The sequence below is a fragment of the Tursiops truncatus genome, chromosome 13 (genome assembly GCF_011762595.2).
Source record: "Tursiops truncatus isolate mTurTru1 chromosome 13, mTurTru1.mat.Y, whole genome shotgun sequence".
Classification (NCBI taxonomy): domain Eukaryota; kingdom Metazoa; phylum Chordata; class Mammalia; order Artiodactyla; family Delphinidae; genus Tursiops; species Tursiops truncatus.
The window spans coordinates 28,888,873-28,910,054 of record NC_047046.1 but is presented as its reverse complement, the minus strand read 5'-3'; the positions used below and the strand labels follow the sequence as shown (position 1 = coordinate 28,910,054).

General features: G+C 44.6%; 1 protein-coding gene across 2 annotated transcripts in view; it reads right to left on the bottom strand.

Moving 5' to 3' along the window:
- PIEZO2 (piezo type mechanosensitive ion channel component 2) overlaps positions 1–21,182 on the bottom strand; it is a 332,921-nt gene that overhangs the window by 78,586 nt on the left and 233,153 nt on the right. For both annotated transcript variants that reach the window (XM_073790517.1, XM_073790518.1), the window contains exons 13-19: positions 19,469–19,699; positions 18,676–18,799; positions 16,942–17,216; positions 14,816–14,964; positions 12,391–12,564; positions 2,853–3,046; positions 1,129–1,289 (exon numbers count right to left, since the gene is read on the bottom strand). In XM_073790517.1, the coding sequence (XP_073646618.1) occupies positions 1,129–1,289; positions 2,853–3,046; positions 12,391–12,564; positions 14,816–14,964; positions 16,942–17,216; positions 18,676–18,799; positions 19,469–19,699 (1,308 nt within the window). The remainder of the gene's footprint in view (positions 1–1,128; positions 1,290–2,852; positions 3,047–12,390; positions 12,565–14,815; positions 14,965–16,941; positions 17,217–18,675; positions 18,800–19,468; positions 19,700–21,182) is intronic.

Genomic DNA, 21,182 nt, shown 5'->3' with positions numbered 1-21,182 from the left:
CTTGGTTAATTCAGAAACGGACTTTGTTCATTTTTAGCCACAGGCTTCCCCTGATCCTTTTTCATTGTCCTTTAATATTCCGACCCTCAAATTCTGTCTGAATTGGTCAATTCACCTGTAAAGTTAAAATGCTTTAACTTTTTTATTCTCAATTAATATATATATATATTAGGCTACATTTTAGTTCTAATCAATGTATAGACTTGGTTACTTAACGACGGAGCATGTGTCATTTTCTGCCACAAATCTCACGGGGACAGTGGTTCCTGTTTTGTCCCCACCTGGCCCCGACTACCCACCCACTTCAGATGGTTTGTATGAAAAGGGAGAAAGTCCCAGTTTAGACTGGAGAGCTCACAGTAAGGTTTACCCCTTAGTTACCTACTCGTGAAACATTTGGGGTTCATAGTACTGTAGTTGTAATATTATATTATTATTTAACTTTTTAAAAATTATAGGCAGTCTTTCCTGACCTAATGTTTAGAGGGCAAAGACCCTTTGAGCTGTCACTAACTCAAAAAGAGTCCAGGGAAGTTAGAAATACGTGAAAATTATCTGTTGAAGAAATTGAAAGAAAGCTAACTTCTCACAGTAAACACCAAACCATTGTTGGCTGAATGATGACTCCTCTTTTCAGGTAAGAAAACAGAAGTGCTATTACAATGTTGAAAGACTTTGTGCTTCATCTCAGAAACTCCAATCGTGAACAGGCTGAGCTCTAAGAAAGATTCTATCACATTTTGGAACCTGCGTTTCCTTGGTAGCATGTACCGGAATGTTACTGTTTTCCCCAAAGAGAATTTATGGAGGTGGATTCCCACGCGCGTAGTGCAGAAAAGCATCCTGTCTCATACCCTTCACTGAAGACTAGATGAAAATCAGGAACCTCTGTGATAGGACCACACTGTTGAGGGACTAAGCTGGGGGCTCTTTCTGCCCTGAGATCGCTCCCTCTTCTCAGAATAGCTGTGCTGTGGTTTTCTGTGTGTCAAGTGTATGTGCCTGTCTCACACCTTGGTGTCCTGACGTCGTGGGAAATCACCCTTAAAAAATCAGGGACAGTTGACCAAGGAAAGTGGCGACGGGACCTGGTTCGGTTTGGCCTGAGGATAAACAGGCGTCACTTGCCTCTTTCACGGACACCCAGATGATGTAGGAGGAGACGATCTTGATGATGTGAAGCTCCAGGATCCACCACAGGAACGTCTGCAGCTGGTGGAAACACTCCAGGAACTTCAGGAACAGCACCGTGAGGCGGTCTATCACCAGGTGCCACTTGTTCCTCAGATCTGCAGGGCAGGGAATGTGCCCGAGGGCACGAAAAGGGCTTGTGTGTGCGATTACGGTTGAAAGCCTACCTTGTATCATTCCCATGGGAACTGCAAGATCACAGGAGTGGATGAATTCTATCTAAGACACCCCGACCTGGAGGAAGGTGGCCCAAGAATCCCACGTCCGGTGATGACTTCGACGTCACACGCCGAGAATGAACGAAGGACAGGCTGCTTTCGCCCACCTTTTCATTAAATTTGTGCAAAAAAGAATTTTGACCTTGTTTACTCTTAGGGCTGAGCTATGATTCCTTGATTTCCCCCGAATATTAAGTAGCTGAGCTCCCTCTTCATGACATTTTTTTTTGCCAAAACAGTGGTTCCTTAAGCGCCAGTCTCCTTGCTGGGGCTTAACTAGGGGGTGGGCAAAGCCCACCAGCCGCCCTGGACGAGCCCACACCTGTCACAGTGGAGGATGGACCTGAGAGGCTGAACAACTGAGTCACCGTTCACCAAGTGCGGCGCTCAGACTCATTCCAGTCATAATTTTTAATCAAATTCGTCATTTTCTACTTTCCACCTTGTGCTAGGGAATAACATTTTGCAGACTAGGGTCATGCTTCTGCCTAGAAGGTGGTCTGTCCCGGTTAATCTGAACAAAAGTCCTCACAGGACTGTTTCACGCGATCAGCCTGTCCCCGCCTCTGCAGACAGAAGCTCACGGCCCCAGGCAGATAAGACCCAGGGTCTCTGTACGTAGTTTCCTGACCTGGCTGGGGTGTCTGCAACAGGTAATATACTTGGTTTTGAAAGTTTAAGGAAGGTTTTAGTTAGTGTGAAAATGTTTATTTACAGAACGACTCGGGTGACTCACTACAAGATTGAGGTCACACCTGGGCACAGTTTCGAGGCTACAGGGGCAAGTAAAGAGGAAGCTGCAGCCCAGTTTTTGGTGAGACGTTATTGTAAAGCTCAAACCTACCTTTAAGTATAAAACGCAACCTAGTCCTGAGCCCTTGGTCCCCAGAGCTTGGTTTCCTTCACCTGAGGAAGGCACATCCCTCAGATACGGAGGGAGCATTTCTGGGCCTCTCCTAGGGTTTCTGCGACGAGTGGGCGAAGGGGCCACTTTGTGGGGAGCTTGTCTTTGGGAGGGATCTTCCTCCCGGTGCTGCCTTTTATCTTCTACTTTGTAAAGCACAGAGCACCAGGAAAAACAAGGGCAGCATCTCAGCATCACAGCCTCAGAACGTCACCTCCCCCACCAAAGGCTATGATCTCTGGTTCCTCCATGCTTCCTGGGAACTAACAGACTAAACGAAACTGGGCAGGACCCTGCAGGACCCAGACAACCAGCCATCTGCCATCTCCCTCTAAGTCAGAATTACAGGGAAATCTCTGGGGCAATTGGAACAGGAAAGCTATGACTACAGCAACCAAAAGACCACACCCTGGTCTCTAGTTCACTGCCTGGGTCGAGCGTATACTCGTTTTATGCACTTGGAGCAAGTCAGTGTTTCATTCCCTCCGTCTGGGAGCCGGCATCTTCTGAGCAGCTCCTGGGGCGGGCGGGCGGCTTACCTGACGTCTCTTCCTCCTCCTCGTCGTCCTCTTCCTCACTGTCCTTGCCGAGCTCGCCCTTCTTGGCCTTTGCAGGGCAACCCCCCAGCTTCTCCTCCCCAGGTCCCGCCAGCTGCTTGGCTTCCGCCACCTCCAAGCTGGCGGTCGGCTTCATCATGGCGAGGTCTGGAAGGCTTCCCTCGGGGTGGGCCAGTCTGTGGGCAGAGAGCAGCCGAATCAGGGGAGGGAAGGGTTCCGGGGGATGCGAGTGAGGGGCCCGTGAAGGAGGATAAACAAAACGGAAGTCACTACACAGCCTGGCATGTGGGCTTGTTAGCATCTGGTCGCTTTTTATTTCTTAAAGCTCTTTCTAACAACGAACTGTAAACTCAGGTTTGGTTAGCTCTTCCAGTTCAGGTTCTAGTGATGAGTTGGTCATGAGAGCTAGCGACACCTAAACTTGACATTTTTCCCACAGGAGAAAATGGTCAGAGTTTAGGATGGAGAAGCATGAAATGGCGTTGTGTAGAGCAAGCATTTCATGGCTTCACAGGGGGACTTACTCATTTTGGTAGATTGGTAATTTTTTCTTGATGCTGCTCAAAGTAATTGAAATAGAAAGGAAAAAAAGGAGATGAGAACAGAAGAATTATAAGGAAAGTCAGAGATCACACATCATGCTATACATCATCCACTATTGCATTCCTGTACCCCGGGTGCAGGGGTCCTAACGCCAAGGGCATTCCAGGATGGCGGCCGCAGCGGGCTTTGGGAACCCTGTGCCTGGCAACTGATCTGAGAGTGGACGGGACTGCAGTGGTAAAGGACAGAATGCAGAGACTGCTGAGGCAAATCAGATCATGCTTTTTTAGTAACACAGCAAACTATCCCCCAGGAATCAAGTCATTCACATGGTAAGCAGGGATTTTAAAATTCTTAAATAACGTGTAACATCAGTCAACCTTTGCAGAGACCAACCCCATTCTGCCATCATCTGAAGCGTATGCAGCGGGTGCTAATGCTTTTGGGGGTAAGAAGCCTGCATCACGCCCCATCCTTGGGCACCAGGTGAGCTACTAGACCAGCTCTCCTGAGAAGACATGCATGAGGCTGGATGAGGGAGCTGAGCCTCTGAGCTCGTGGGAGCTGCAGCCTCACCGAGCCCAGCAGACTCTCGGGCGGTCCAGCTTATTTTGTGGTGGATAATAACAAGTACGATCTTTCTCCTCAATTTTTAAAAAAAGTATATCTTTTTATTCATATTCAAATGAATGTTTGAAGGAATATTTGTGGGCAATAGATATTAGGAAAAGGTCTATTGGAATTACACATAGTCCTCTCCATTTGCAGTAATTAATCTATACATTTCAGCCCGGCTGTAACAGGATGGACACTTAATCATGTTATTATATCTGTACCGTTGTGGGCTCTGAGTCAATTATTTCACCTCTCTGGAATTTACTTGTTTTTTGTGTTTTACAAAATGAGGAAGTTTGGCTACATAAAAATCCAAGCTCACATGCAACTTGCTGGTTTTACATTTAAAACGCCTGTGATATTGGATAACTGTGGTCATGAATCTGCATCGTCCTTAGACTGTTAGAGAGGTTCTCCTTCAAAAGTCATTCTTTTTAACAGGGTGTCAAGTAGGTAAATGACAGAGTGTCAGAAACGAATTGTTCATTTAATGAACAAAGAACGTTCTGAGGATGGTAGAAGAAATTGTGCAGATATACACTTGCTTATTTTCTTAAGGTAGACAATTGACCCTCCACCTTTGGGGAAGTTCCCCATTCTTGAAACTGTAGTTCCACATCTCCTACACCAGCTCCGTGCCTCAACTGTCAGGGTACTTCTTTTCTGTCCCTGCTTCATCAGGACTCTACGTATTAAAGGGTATTAAGGTGAAAGTCAGGTGCTACACAAATGTCAATGTTTCTATGTCCTCTTCAGGGTAAGCAAGGGGTTGCATTTTACAAGTGAGAAGCCACTTTCACAATGACAGAAATTTGTGGATTTTACTGTGGAAGTATGACCACTTATATAATCTACCTCGGCACTGCCACGACTTGATACTGAAAACAACTTTCCAGTAATGAGTGCTATTTATGGAGGGAAACTCCCAGAGATGAGGCTGTTTCTGCAGTTGCCACTATGGCTCCGTAACAAAAAGTCCTCCAGCCACGAGACCCCCAAAGTGCTGTCCAGATTGAGGGGAGATTGTTGAACGAAGGAATCACAGAAGAACCTCAGACTAAACCTTTTGGAAGTAAGTCCGGAAGATCTACTTCTGGAAACTTGTCAGTTACAGGAGACCTGGGACTTGATGGAGCTGGGGGTGTCGGGGAGAGGGGAGAGAGCTCCTGTGTCTAATGCTGCTACCTCCCCTCTGACATCATCCTCGTGAGGGAACAGTGACACTGATGCCCTCTGGAGCAGCCTGACCTCCGAGCTTGTAACACAGGGCCAACAAAAAAAAAAAAAAAAAAAAAAAAAAAGAAAGAAAAGACAAAAGGGGAAGCGTGTATCAGGCTATAATTTACCAACCTAGGCGTTTGCCATCTGAAATTTCACCGAGAAAATTTGCGTGCATAAAATGAGTACAGATGAAAGCATTTTCAATGCATGGTTGGAGTTTCTATTTTAAAAAGACACTTGTGTGAATCCTTTCGACTTTCATTTTTTTCTCATTTTTCTCAGAGCATTTTTTTTGAGGCAATCCAGAACAATAAGCATGCTCTTTGGAATCAGAACGACTTAGATTCAAGCCTCAACTAGACATCTTACTAGCGAGAGGACTTGGCAAAGTTCCTTACCATGTCTTTTATTTTATTTTTTAAATTTTTTTTATTAAAATATAGTTGATTTACAATGTTGCGTTAGATTCAGGTGTACAACAAAGTGATTCAGTTATACATGTGTATGTATATATATATATATATATGTATATATACACATTGGGTTGGCCAAACAGTTCATTGGGGTTTTTCCAATGTTACTGAAAAACCCGAACAAACTGTTTGGCCAACCCAGTATATATTTGCCGTGTCTTTTAAATCTCAGTTTGCTGATCTGTGAAATGGAATAACAGTTCCCACTTCCTGGAATGTTGTGAAAATGGAGGTGATTTCCGTTAAGTGCTTAACACGGTGCTCAGTACACAGGAACATTTTTAGAGTAAAGAACCATCTGCTAACGACAGATTTGCATATACTTTTTGATAATCCGCATCATCAGTTCATGCTAAGGAAGAGGCAGAATCAGGACACACCTTCGTGTGGGACCACATAGCACAGGTTGCTGGGGTGGGCACTCAATTTGGACTCTAATTCTGTCATCAGCATATTCCTTAATGGCTTGTGTGTTAAAATGGCCATTCAGAGAACAGTGCAAACGTTTCTCCCTCGAGAATCCGTCTCTGATAGTCTCAATGCCCAGGGCCTCTTATGGCCACCATCACCTCCCTCTGCCATGTGGCCAGATCGGGTGGGTTGCTGCAGGGCTGGGGTCCGACTGCCCAGGGCAGGGTCGAGGCAGAACTGGCTGCCCCTTTGCTGTCACGGACGGCTGTATCGATTCCCCAGGAAAGCCTGTGTACCTTAACTTAGATACGTACCTCCCCCTAACTAATTTTAAAAAGGGATCCTGATTTTTCAAAGACTAAATTAAAAACCACCCTCTAGTGAAAAAAACATTCCCTGAAACTTCCAGCAAAGGAACTTAGGATGCTTGTAATTCTCTGCTGATCCTCACGTGTGGATTATCCCATCACTGGTGGATGATTTCCACTTTGGGATCCAAACCGACCAGCTGATGAGCCAGATTCTCCCGGACCCCGCCCCAGCTTCCTTAAATCCCACCGTTTTGCCTGTCTTTCCCCTCAGGGAGCCCATTTCCTTCTCTTCTGCATTTTCTTGACCTCGCCTGTAACTCTGGTCTTGCTTTTATGATGATCCAAGCTCTGAGCTTAATCCTCTATTTCTTAGCCACGACGGTTCTCTCCTCTTGCATTCCAACAGAGCAGGTGACCTTTGTCTGTTTATTCACCCACCCTCTCTCTTTCTCTCTTTCTGCAGCTCTGTAAGTCAACGTGTGCATTTCTCAATTTGTGTCCACATCATTTTATTCTCTCCTTGAGGACAGAAATCCAGTCTCACTCTGCTCACCTCCCTCTGCTTGGTGCACACTATCATTCCCTGAGTGTTTGCTGAGTGAATTCTATACACTGGAGAGGCATTCTAATTTGAAACCAAAGAAACAAATTATGGAGAGCTGAAGAGGTTTAAGTCTGTACTAGGAGTTGACTTTGAAAAGCCACATATTAAGCTACTTTCCAATAAAGAAAATGGAAATTCTACTACGGTAAAATCCCTTAAGGCCTAAATTCTATTTATTTATAACTACTCCAAGGTAAACTGCACTCAACCCATTCATTAGACTATTAGAAAAAAGGCACTTTCTTGCAAATGTGTACTATTTATAAGTAATATTTAAAGTAGAAGTTTTAAAAGTCTTTAAGATTATATTCTGGAACTCCTAAGCACTTTGAGAAAACTGTATTCAAAGATGAGCAGTTGATTTAATTTAATTCAATTTAATGTCACATCTTAACTCTGTGTGGTAGTCATTCCTCCAAAAATAATCTACTAGGCAAGACTGGGTATAATGGCTCTGGTTTGTGTATATGCGGGAGAAATAATCATTACTCCTGTTAAAATCTTCTAAGTCAGTCTGTTTACAGATTCAGCTGGAACTTCCTGCAATTTTTCACATCATCAAACTTTTACCAGTCACCCACTGTCCTAAACACACCCGCCACCTCACGCCTCGTAAGGTCAAGTCTAAATTGTAATCGACGCAGAAGTCAAATGTAGCTATGTCCCCTCTTTCACTGGAACTCATGTTTACAAACACATTATTCTCCTTATAAAACAGCATTGAGCGTACAGAAATAAATTTTGGGAGATGGAAAGCTTATTTACTTAAATAAAAGGTTCACCCTATCATTGGACACACTTCACGTGCAGCCTTTCAGAGGCACACATTATCCAGAGAGGGACGGGTTTGTTAGGTCACGTGTCCCTTAAGGCAGAGCTCTGGCCTTTCTTAAAATGTTAGCATTCAGACAAAAATGAGAGATTCCACTGGAAAGAAGACTGACCTAATGGTGGAATGCTTCAAGTTTTAAATTATTTTAGATGACTTTGCATCTAGATCATTCTAAGAACTCCTGAGTGGATTCACTGGCCTTGTGACTTGGGGTAATGGGCATAGGCTTTCTCTGAAGAGAAAAGTCGGGGACAACGGGGACCAAAACTTGTAGTCGTCCCTCGGTATCCATGGTGGAGTGGTTCCAGGACCCCCGAAGATACCAAAATCCACGGATGCTCAAGTCCCTTATATAAAATGGTGTAGTATTTTCATATAACCTATGCACATCCTCCTGTATACTTTAAATCATCTCTGGATGACCTACAATACCTAATACTATGTGAATGCCATGCAAATAGTAGCTTGCTCACAGCAAATTCAAGTTTTGCTTTGGGGAACTTTCTGGAATTTTTTTCTTTTCACATATTTTTGATCTGTAATGGGTTGAATCCATGCATGCAGAACCCGCGGATACGGAAGGCCAAGTGTATCAGCCATCAGAGCCCATCAAACCAATTCCTGACCTCTGGGGTGCCCCAGCCACCTCCTCTTAAAGCAAATGGTCAATACTTTACGAGAAGCACTGAGGGAGAGAGACAGAGATTGTGCTTCCTTATGTTTAGAGGGATAAGATTGATGCAGCTGCTCGAGATTTCTGGTTCGAGTCTCTGTCTTACTTCTCTTCCTGGCAGCTAAAAACCTGAGGTTGACTTTTCTCTCTCAGGCTGTCCACAGAACCGGCCCCAAAGGGAGCAAGCCCAGCCTCCTTCCTCTTCTGCAGAGATCTGCACACGGTGCGCTAAGTTTTTACACCTCCTTCTAGAAGTTCTGCCTCCTAGGGTTTGCTATTTGGTTGTCAGCCTTGGGATTTTACTTAAGATAACGACTAGAAAACCAACAAATCTTTCCCAGGGTTATTTTGTTAAGTAGATTTCTTGCAAAATACATGTTTCTATTACCTAAATTACTGACTTGATTACTAATGACACGAAGTTATGGGAGTGGGCATTTTAATTCACCTACTTGATAAGGTAAGAAGAGTTTTGGCAAAGCAGACCCCAAAGGCTCTTTTCTCTGAACTCTTAGGGCACTTGAGGACAACTCTACACACGGCACATGTCAAAGCTCACTCTTTATTATGTGTGGTCACCTGCATGGCTTATCTCCCCAGCTGGGTGACATGCTTCTAAGGTACTGCCCAGCTTTGCCTTTTTGGCAGAAAGCAAATATATCGTGAAGTTGGGTCATGTAAAATACCGTCCTTCAATACGTTGCTCTTTCAAGTAGACGTGTATTTGAAGAAACTGATGCTTTAATCTTCTCTTAAGCATAGATTGTTGTGACCATTGTCACTTCATTCAGGAATATCTACTGAGGGTCCAGTAATGGTTAAGCCTCCACGGTAAGTGAGATGGATTTTACAGGGACCCCGGGCCTGCGGGGTGGAGGCCTCGGGCAGGGGAGACAAGACAGCCAGACAGATAGGGGCTGAAGGCCAGTGTCGGGGGACAGTGATGAGAAAGTGCCCCGGAAATTCAGAGCAAGGGCAGTTCCGCTCAGCGGGGAGCCGGCAGTGTTGGGCAGGTCTGTGGAGGAGCTGGTTCTTGAGCTGAACTCTCCATCACGTGTTCAAGAGGGAGGTGGGCTCGCAGGCTAGCCGGGAACCAATGCTACCAAGGGTGACGTCAGTGGGGCTTGCGGCTGAGCCAGGCCAACGCCGAGGGCCAGCTGAAGACCTGCGGCCACCTCCAAGTCCACTCGGCAGCACCGTTCGGTCCAAACGCCGAATGGCTGGGTTTGCAAAAGACATCCAGCGCACCTGCAGGCCACGCCCACTGTCTGATGATGCCATTTTCCACTTACAAGCTAATGAAGCGTTTAACACCCCCAGAGACCATTAACAAAAAGGAAACCGAGAGAGAAAACGTTGAGGTACCCACCTATTTATTATCAGATACACGCGCCCATTGACCTTGGCATGGCTACGCAGGGGCACAAGGAAGCAGGCGGTGGCGGCGGGGGACAGTTGGAGAGAGAAAGAGGAGAGTGTTAGCCAGAGAGGAGGAGCTGATGTCCCGTAAGCTCTGCACCACCACATGTGTCACCGACATGCTTCATGCACTGGAGGAGGGTCCAGACAGCGAGATTCGGCAGCAGAGAAATCAGAGTCGGGAAACCGCCGGACGGTAACAGTCTCTCCTTCCCTCCCACCCAGTCACACACCTTGTCAGGAATCTGTAAGGTTTACATGTCCAGAACGCATTTATCAGATAAAATACCACGGAAAACATTAATTCTTGCTCCTTCCCCAGAATTAAAAGAAGAAAATCCTCCTAAATGTCCATATTCAACATACTGTTTTCTGAGGTGTTCTAAAACTGAAGACAGAAAAAACTCATTCTATTTCTATATGCATCACAGGACTTTCTAAAACAAATTATGGCCAAACTGCAGTGACGGACATTTAAGTAAGGAGTGGCTATTTAGTACCTTATTAAGTATATATTATATAATAATTACATTGTGATTATGTTATAGTATATATTTTATCAGTATATAAGGGAAATGATATTCCTGAGGATGCCTACCTAGAACTAATAATAGTTTCACATAAGGTATATCATAAAACACTTTCATAATGCTAACTTTATAAATTGTGGAAGGCTAAACACAATGAATTCTGCTTCAGACACAAGTGACATTTGCCTACAGGGCCTACACAAACCACAAAAACGACAGACAAAACAGGAAAGAGGACAGTTGGCTATTCACAGAAACAACAGGACTGGAATCACTTTAAGGGATAAAATGCATTGATTATTCCCAATTTGGGAGTTTTGTGTTTTTTTTTTTTCCCCAGCATCTACTAAGCGGGTAGGAACAGAGAAGGCAAAGCGGGACAGTCAATCCCAACCCCGAAAATACGTTTTTCTTCATCATTTTGATTTTAATGTAGCCATTTACTAGCGTTCTAGGGACTAAAACTACCGTGAGGTGAAAATTGCTAGTAAGGAAAATACGACAATGGAAAAGAGCTGCAAAAAAGATGGGATACGTATCTTATGTTCCAAGTTGAAACTTGGGGGACTCTTGCATGAAATCCCAAAACACCGAACTTGAGTGAGTCCTTTGAACTCCTCGAGTTTCTAGAAAACTGTTTTTCATAGAACCAAAAATGAAATCCTGCATTCCTAAACCATTCAGGTGGCTGCCATTATATGCTCTCGCCTCGCCCTTTACATTTTCTTGGAAAAGCAACAGTTAAGGGGGGTGCTCAGGCTGAGCTGCGGCCAGAGGAGGGCCAGCTCCAGTCTCAGACTGAACAGACTGCTTGGCCTCCTTCCCTGTCCTGCCAGGCGAGGGGGTTATGGGCTGGCAGGACACCAGAGCAAGCAGGGAGAACACATCTTGACATAGGCTGCTGTCCTTCTCCAGAACCTACATAATTCAATCAGGTTCTACATACTTAACAGGAACTCTGTGCAACAAATTCAGTTTTCCGTAATTCCACTCCTTAGCACAGCACAACATAGACAGTTTGATATTTCATAAACTGTGCGTGATGAGATACTGCTGCACCTTCTTTGGATGGACACGTTGTTTCCCTTGAAAAAGAGCTAAGGGGAATTTTCAACTGTGGCATCTGTGCTCCTTTGAATACAGCACTTTGCTCCCTTATTTACTTAACAAGTGTTTTTCCAGGAACTGAATCACAGGCTATTATGTGAAGCAGAGAGGAAAATCAGTATCAAGGTTCATTAGACGAGTGCTTGTAATTTCCCCGTGATGGAGCAGATCTAGGCATGTGTGATGACCCACCGTGGCTTCAGCACACATGGCCAGGGAGAGCCAGATCCATCTGCTACTTGTAAACAATTTGTGTTTATTGATGGGCAGACCACAGCAGGGAACTGATGAAAGAAAACACTGCCTTCGCTTTCTTTCCTTAAATCTTATTCTGGTTACTCATAGATGGCAGATTCTCTCCTTTTAGCCAAGGTTCTCCCCTTCCAAGACGGAAGGTAGAATTCTGCACTGCGCTCTCACTCACAGCGACTTCTTCTCTGCCCGTTAGTGCGACAGAAAACTCATCCTCCGAATTAGCCAGATTCTGTAAATGTTCTAAAAACACCTCACCAGCCTGGACACAAAAGACACATCACCACCGCTAAGGAATTCCAGTCTACACAGCTACTCTGAACGAATTCACGTGCCTGTCAAGATCACTGCATGAACCATCATAAACCACTACCAACTGTTTCACAAAGAGCCGTCAAATATTCCGCATTTTTTCTCATTTTTTCCCCACTTACAGGCTGATACTCATGGCAAGTTCAGGGCTGAGATTCTAAGTGAGATGGTTGGGAGGGTCCAGGCTGCCTTCTTGGAGCTTCCTGCACGGGCTCACCTGTAGATGGTGCTGTCTTCCTTGCTGGGAATGGACTTCAGGTCCGTGAGTTCCAGGAAGCGGTCGTGGAAGTAGTGCAGGTGCAGGATGCACACCAGCAAGAAGGACGTGGGGATGAATATGCGCGTGAACAGCTCGGCCACCGTGAACTGTTTTAGGCCAAGGTCCTCCAGCCTGCAAGACAAAACGGCTTTCCCCGGTGGGCTCTCCTACCCGAACGGCTCCTGGAACTTGGCTGTTTCACAGTGATTTCATATTGAGTGTTTTCAAGACAGCATTCTCGATTTCCCCATTTCCTGAAGCAGCTGAGCTGTTCTCCACCCCTCTCTCCCCACCCTGCTCTTCACTGGCCCAACCGTCTACCTCGTGCAAAACGCCCCAATCAGGGCGTTCCCCGGACGCTTTCTTTGCCTTCCGGTCCCCACCATCTGCATTCCTTCGACCCTTGAATCTGTCCTCGTTTTCATTTCTAGCACCTCCTATACTAGGTGGAGCCGCCATCCTCACTCGCAGGACCCCCCACTGCTGGCTGACCGTGCTGCTGTGTCTATTCTTTTTTTTTTTTTTTTTTTTTTTTTTAAGTACGCGGGCCTCTCACTGTTGTGGCCTTTCCCGTTGCGGAGCACAGGCTCCGGACGCGCAGGCTCAGCGGCCATGGCTCACGGGCCCAGCCGCTCCGCGGCATGTGGGATCCTCCCGGACCGGGGCACGAACCCGTGTCCCCTGCATCGGCAGGCGGACTCTCAACCACTGCGCCACCAGGGAAGCCCCTGTGTCTATTCTTGGCCTCCACACACATCACTTTTTCCTCAGCCAGTCAAGGGTGCTTTAAAGACTTTTAGAAATTTCACCATGAATGAGATGCAAACCATCACTACCTACAAGCCCTGCACCTCCGGGTGCCTAGCTGACCTTTCCCACTTCTCCCCTTGCTCCCCACAGCCCAGCCTTCCTGCCTTTCCACACACACACACACACACACACACACACACACACACACCCCAAAGTCTGCCCTGCCTCAGGCCCTTTGCATTTGCTGCTCTCTTTTTCTGGAATGTTCGTCCACCTCCCAGCTCCCAACTCACACAGTTTTCTAAAGACAAGCTCTGTCCTATTCTTCAAGAGTTTAAAATGACACCTCCTCAGGGACTTCCCTGGCTGTCCAGTGGTTAAGATTCGGCGCTTTCACTGCCGAGGGCGTGGGTTCAGTCCCTGCTCGGGGAACTAAGACCCTGCATGCTGCGTGGCGCAGCCAAAAGAAAAAATGACGCCTCCTCAGGGAAGCCTGCCCTGACTATTCCATCTCTAGTTACTGTCCCCCATTCTTCAGTACCTCAACCTGTTTCTGTTTCCTTCACAGACGTGTCGCAGTTGATTTGTTTGTACACTACGTAGGTTTTTGTCTCCTCTCCTGGACTATAAACTCCACAGGGCTCAGACTCTGTCTCTCTTGCTTCCTGTTGCATCTTCAGGTACAGAAGAGTGTCTGGCCCAGGGGAGGCACTCAAGAAATATTTGCTGCATTGACTTAAAGATATATTAGTCTAGCTACACGGTGAACCCTCCTTTTAAACTTTCCTCTTGGCCACCTCAGGATACTCAGTTCTATGCCCAGTTCTGGTGGGATTTCTAAACGAACTTCAGAAGTTTGCAGAAGCAAATTAGAAAAGCCTAGACTCCTATCTATTTCATGCACAAGAAAGATTTCATCATCACCAGTCTCTGAGCACTTTTCCTGTGGCACCAACTACTCCTTAGATCTTAGCACCTGCTCCATCAGTGAGGAGACGCTGATGTGTTACCTTATGAACCTACTGATGAGGAACTGGGCTCCAGCTAAGAAAGGAGGAAGCATGACAGTGAGGGACCGGGCAGGTGTGCTTCACATGAAACCGACACTAGAAAATGCCATGTCATTAATAATGGGCGGAAAATTCACTTTTCAGTTGCTATTTATTGAGTACCTACTATGTGCTGAAAGCTCCGGGCAAGGTCTTGAGAACCCCAAGTGACCGAGACCTGAGTCCTCTTCTGGAGGAAACTTTATTTTTTTGAATATTATTTAATTTATTTTTTTCTACAGCAGGTTCTTATTAGTTATCCCTTTTATACATATTAGTGTATATATGTCCATCCCAATCTCCCAATTCATCCCACCCCCACCCCCACCCCGTCACTTTCCCCCCTTGGTGTCCATACATTTGTTCTCTACATCTGTGTCTCAATTTCTGCCCTGCAAACTGGTTCATCTGTACATTCTTCTAGAACTTATAGCCATCACTGGCTATAAGTTCTGGAGGAACCTATAGCCAGTGATGATGTCATGTTTTACTAAAACCTCCCAGAAAGATGTTTGGAACGACACACATTCACAACCTCATGCTGTTTGTCATTTTCCATCCCACTGTCCACCACAATTACTTACTTTTCTTTTCTCAATCCCGTCATGTTTTGCCACAGGCCTGGGAAGTTTTCAAACTGATATGTGTATATAAAGATGAGCACCAGCATCGTGTAGATAACCACCGACATCCAGAAATATTTCAGGATCCGTCTCCACCACTCATAGTGCACCTGAACAACAGATAAGAAAAGGAAAACGCACAAAAACACCTGCTTTAGTCAAAGAAGACAGGTGATTCCATTTACGAATGTTTGAAAACAAAGGCACGTTCATATTTAGTTTTTGAGGCTCTGTTCCTCGTAGGGTTGGGTGGCTGTGGATTGGAATCCGGTTCCACCAGAAGCTGTGAGCTGTGTCCTTGGGCAAAGCTGCTACCCTGAGCTTGTTTCCTCCTCAAGAGTACTTACTTTCCAGTTGTTCTGAGGATGAAATAATGATGTTTGTATCATCATCATTAATCATGTTTATTTCGGCATGATGTCTGGTCTATATCTGGTCTACGGGAGGCTTTCAGGGAGGTATATTCTGTGCTTGTGGTCATGGCTGGGGAACTTGCCTCCATTTTGAAATTCAGAGTGATGCCGTATGAATACAAATGTGAGACCGCCACAGAGGGGAGGCATCCCTCTCTACCAAAAACCTGTGGGTTTTCATTAGGGAGCATCTACCCGGAATTTCAAAGGGTATTTCAAAGTGTGATTGACCTCAGTTGAGACGTTTCCATCTCCACAGGTAATCGACTCTTGTTAATCGAGGTTGCTTTACTTGTTTTCTTGGTTGCCGGCAGGAATGTTTACTGTTACACTTGTGTACATCATCGGGTTCCCACCCGTCATCAGTTACATGGAATTTGTGGAGAGGCTAACTCATTTCAATATAACATTTCATATGTTCTAATTAATGAAATACTAAAGCACTCAATGCATTATACATACATTTGTAAACACACACAGACACACACGCACATGCGCATGATTTTCTGATTCCAAACTCTGAAATACAAATGAATCGAATATTATCCAGTATTTTAGATTATCCAGCCACGGTTTTTACACTACTATTCAAACGTGTAATCTAATGATACAGACTTTTTTTTTTTTTTCGATACGCGGGCCTCTCACTGTTGCGGCCTCTCCCATTGCGGAGCACAGGCTCCGGACACGCAGGCTCAGCGGCCGTGGCTCACGGGCCCAGTCGCTCCGCGGCATGTGGGATCTTCCCGGACCTGGGCACAAACCTGTGTCCCCTGCATCAGCAGGCGGACTCTCAACCACTGCGCCACCAGGGAAGCCCCAGACTTATTTTTTTAATTAATAATTTTTGAAAAAGTTATGAATTTTTTCTGACTTCATTTTACACATGCATTTGTTTTTCTTCAGTTTTGTCATGTTTATTTTATTTATTGAAGTATAGTTGATTTACAATGTTGTATAGGTTTCAGGTGTACAGCAAAGTGATTTAGCTATATATATATTTTTTCAGATTCTTTTCTTTTATACGTCATTACAAAATACTGGGTATAGTGCCCTGCACTATACCATAGGTCCTTGTTTATCTATTTTATATATAGCAGTGTGTATCCGTTAATACAAAACTCCTAATTTATCCCTCCCCCCTCCCCTTTGGTAACCATAAGTTTGTTCTCTACGTCTGTGGGTCTGTTTTGTAAATAAGTTCATTTGTGTGGTATTTTAGATTCCACATGTAAGTGATATCATATGGTACTTATCTTTGTCTGTCTGACTCACTTCACTTAGTATGGTAATCTCCAGGTCCATCCGTGTTGCTGCAAATGGCATTATTTCGTTCTTTTTTCATGGCTGAGTAATATTCTATTGTGTATATGTACCACATCTTCTTTATCCATTCCTCTGTTGATGGACATTTCTAAGACCAGGAATAAGACAAGGATGCCCACTCTAACCACTTCTCCACCATTTTAAGAACCTAACATTTAAAATCAGTGCACAAGCTGAAGGGAGCTACTTCTCATTTGAGGATTCCTAGTGTGTAATGTCTGAATCTCATCGACCCCTTTACACAATGTTTTCACGAGGTCACAGTAACTTAGAGTCTTGTCGAAAGAAGCTCACGTACGTTCCTGGACAGATGTGAGGATTGAAAAACAGGGACAGCTGTGTACCCACCTGATACAGGGCCACACAGAACAGGAAGAGCACCATGTAGATGATCTTGTACATCACAATTTTGCCCTCGAAGCTGACGAAGAAGAACATGCCTCCACAGACGTAGATCCAGTACTTGATGAACAAGGCCACCACCAGGTTACCCAGCACCTTCATGATGTCCTGCTCATTGTCGTCGTCCTCCTCCTTCTTCTGCTCCTGCTTCTCCTCCTTTGCCTCCTCTTCTTCCTTCTTCTCCTGGGCCTCCCCATCCACCTGTATGTCCTGTTCGTCATCTTCAAAAGAGAAGACCGTGCTGTTCAATGGAGCTGGTCCCCAGACCAGAACCACATTCTGCCCGGTGTGATGGGAGTGCCGCACAGCACACGCATTTCATGCATTACCATGTGAATTAAATAATTTTAGATGGTTCTAATAAACAAGGCAGAATTTATGGAACTAATTATAGTCCATTTTCCTAAACTTCTTGAAATATATTTTTAAAGAAATACATTTGGTAATACTTTTATACTCATCTTTTTATAACACCTATTCCACTTGTAATATCCTGCTGTAACTATTGCAGGATCGAGGAAAAATACATAGGCAACAATAACACGAATAAAAACTACTACGACAACTTCAAATTCCAACCGTTAACATGACTCCAGACAATCCTAGCAGTATTTTACTGGATTTGGGTTAATGGTAATAATCTTAACCAAAAGTATGCTTTTAGAGAACTAAGAAAGTAAGAGTTAAAGCCAAATATCATTTAATTTAAATTAGAATTGAAGAATAATTGTAATTTACCGAAGTTTAAAATAGTTTTATGCACTGCAATGCAAAGCTTATATTTGGTCTTACTTTAAAATATGCTAATATATGACTCATTTTTGTGTTACTAAGGCAACCTATTAAATACATCTAAATAATGTATTCAAATGACCAGGAGATCCACAGAGTGAGGGGAATGCAAGTGAGGTGAGAGGTCAGAGCAACTGCTGATCTTAAATGAACTATTCTTTATATAAAGTAACTGGTGAATTTAATCACTCTATTAACAGACACATCCAAAGTCAAAGAGTCAAGATTCAAATCTTATAGACTTTTGTTGCTGAAAAGTAAGTCCATGGTTAGGTCTAAACGAGAAACTATAAGAAAAGGATGAGTTGGTGTGTGTTGGTTTTCTCCTCCTTACCGGGTTAGTCTTAAGGTTACCAGCCCAGCCTCTGTGAACCTTTATGGCATCCTTTTCAGACAAGGCTACACACACCACTAGTGGTCTCCAAGCCGTTCTACTAACATTAAATGATATTTATTGGTACATCCAGGCAGGTAGGGAGTGAGAGGCTCTCATTTTACCCATATAGCAGGTCTAAAACTACAGAGGTGATCGATCATCAAAACATCAGATTCTATTTTTGACTTTGTGGCATATTCATCTTTGAAAAGAAGAGGATTCGAATTTGGAAGATTTGAGTCACTTTCTTGGTACTAACACTCAGTAAATATGACCGTGGAGAACCCAGTGCACTTCCCTGAGCTTCAGTTTCTCTTCCCTGAAGTGGGAGTCACTTTTGTGAGGATCAAATGACACAGGGTCTCTGAAGCTCCTGTGGACGGGGACTTAGCCCCGGGACACGGTCATTTATCTGCTCACGTCTACACCTGGCCTCCCTCTGGTCTGGAGCACAGCCCCCTGGATGTCCTCAGGGGCCCTTCCTCCCGTCACACACCTCACGCACTAATTACCTTTTTCTTCATTTTCCTGACTTCCGATTTTGACCTCAGACAGAAGAGCTTCCTTTTCTCGGAGAGCTTTTTGCTCTGTGAGGTGCTGTCTCAGCAACAGCCAAAACGTAATGGTGAAAAGGATCTGAAAGGAGAGAATTAGGGACACGAGCATCAAGTCTTTGAAGCATAAGCCTATTTCAACAACTACTACGCCTTCTCTGCATTTCAGTGGGAGCAATTACATGAACCTTTCCACTTGAGATAGAGTCAGGCACCCACTTGATTTCAGCTGAAAGTCACTGGTTTTTAAATCTCCTTTCCCGAGGACGCTGGCATGCCGTCCAGTGCCAGGGTGCATTCATGCCTGGGATGCCCCGGGAAGATGCACAGGACAATCTGGGCTGGAAACCAACTTGGACCAGTGGTCCCCTTCAAGGTGCTAGTCCTTGACTTCCTGTCCTTCCCTGACATCAGCACAAGTATCAGAAGATGATGTATTTCTCCATGATCCCTGTTGCTTCTGCAGTGGTCCGTATTTTGAAGAATTCCACAGATGGGAAAGAAGAACATTTCTTGCCAGCAAATAGAACCCCTTAATATTCCCATTCTTCTCCCAAAGCTGAAGGGGGAATTGTTCTAAGTGCCCACACGTTTATATTAACATTTTCCTGAGGGCTAGGAAAAACATTATGATTTCAAGCAGCAGCAAATATTTGGAACGTATTTTTGTACTTTTTTGCTTGGATGTGTTTGTTTTGATTACCGTGGTTTTGTCTGAATGCTTTGTTTTCTTGCTTTGCTGTTCACTTACCTTTGAGGCAAGTTCCCCTGGCTCTTTCTTTTCTAAAAATCCCGGGACCTTTTTAATTTCAGGGAGTTCAAAACTCCATATGTACTGTAATATGAGCAGGAGATTTCCGTAGACAACCATGAATGGAGAGCTGATCATGGCATATTTCCTTCTGTTGCGAATCATCCAAAGAGTGCAGGACCAGATCAGCAGCACGAACGTCAGCCAGCTGTGGTATGTGATGCTCCATGCCTCCAGGAAGGAAGGAGGAGAAAACGGTGACGGTCAATACAACATACAGGCCCCACCCCGCTAAGTTAGACGTTATCTAGCAGGTAAAGGTCAGTAACATTCACACTATGGAGGGAGGGTGTTGTGGTGAAATCATGGAGGGACATCCCAGCTGCGGCAGGGGACACAGCGAGGAGAAAGGCTGCCTCTGTGAGCTAGCACTTGTCCTCGACTTCCTGGAAGGAAGAGGGTCGGGCAGGGGGCTTCACCCCACGTCCTTTGCCCTCCAGCCCCAAATGTCTTCCTTTCCACCCTGCTTTGCAGAATGAGAAGCAACCTGCTTTCTCCTTTATTCTTCCGAATCAGCTTGGGGTTGGCTATTTTTTCAGGGTGCTGGGTGAGTGTGGCCAAGCTGGGCTCAGAAACAGAAGCTGCAGGGACCACAGGGTCAGCACACAAGCTGGCTTCAGGGGTCACCCTTAGCAGACCCGCCGGGAAGACAGACATGATAGGAACCAGGGAATCTCCAGGAGGAGGTAGAGTGTTAGGTGTCCGCACACCGCAAACAGTAAAGCCAGGTGAATGGAGAGGCCGGCCTCCCCTTCTGCCCTGCAAGAGGCAAGACATCTTTCACTCACACCAAACTCCCACAGGTCCAGAAGATATCTCAAAGGGCAGCTGCTGGAACATTCTAGAAAATCAGGCTCATGAGAACCATTAACTTCAGTAAATCTATCCTCTCATACCATAAACTCGGATACCACATTTCTGTGAACAGGTCTTTAAAAATATTTTCTAGCTGTTATTTGGAGCTAATTGAAATCAGTCATATTCTTGAGTATCACGAATTACCAAGAGTTATTCGTAAAGTCTGAAATGTTTTACAAGTCTGTTTTGCTTCTGGAAAGCAGATAAGTATTGAGATAAATAAGATAAATGAATAAAGTCAGCACAGAACAAACAAATACTTCCTTGCAGCAATGTGCAAATCTGTCCGAAAGCAGAGCTAGCTTTTTAAATGTAGAGTTATTTAAAACTGTTGGTTAAAACATATGGTAATTATAAACTGGAAATTAAAATTGCTTTTAGTAAAATTAAGTGAGTGACTGACAACTATTACCAAGTCTGAATTATTTTCATGAAGATAGTATTCCTTGGAAATAGTGTTATCAAAGGTCGGTAATATTTAATGCCTTTATCCCAGGATGAAATTCAGATCTGACCTGGCCATTTTTTTGTGGAGGACCCAAGAAAGTAATCTTCGCAGATATTACAATTCCAGCGTATTTTTCCCCCTGTACATTATCCTTGTTTGGGTGAAAGAGGGAGAAAAAGAAATTGTGAAGATTTCGCTCTTTGTGTTTTTGAACAAAGACATCTATAGTTCTAACAGACCGTGCTCCTTTCTGTCTGTGATTAAAAGTCTGCTGCCACGGGGGAACTTCCACGGAAGACAGGCACTTTTAAAGCATTAATATTGGGGCTCCATGAAAACAACTGAAAT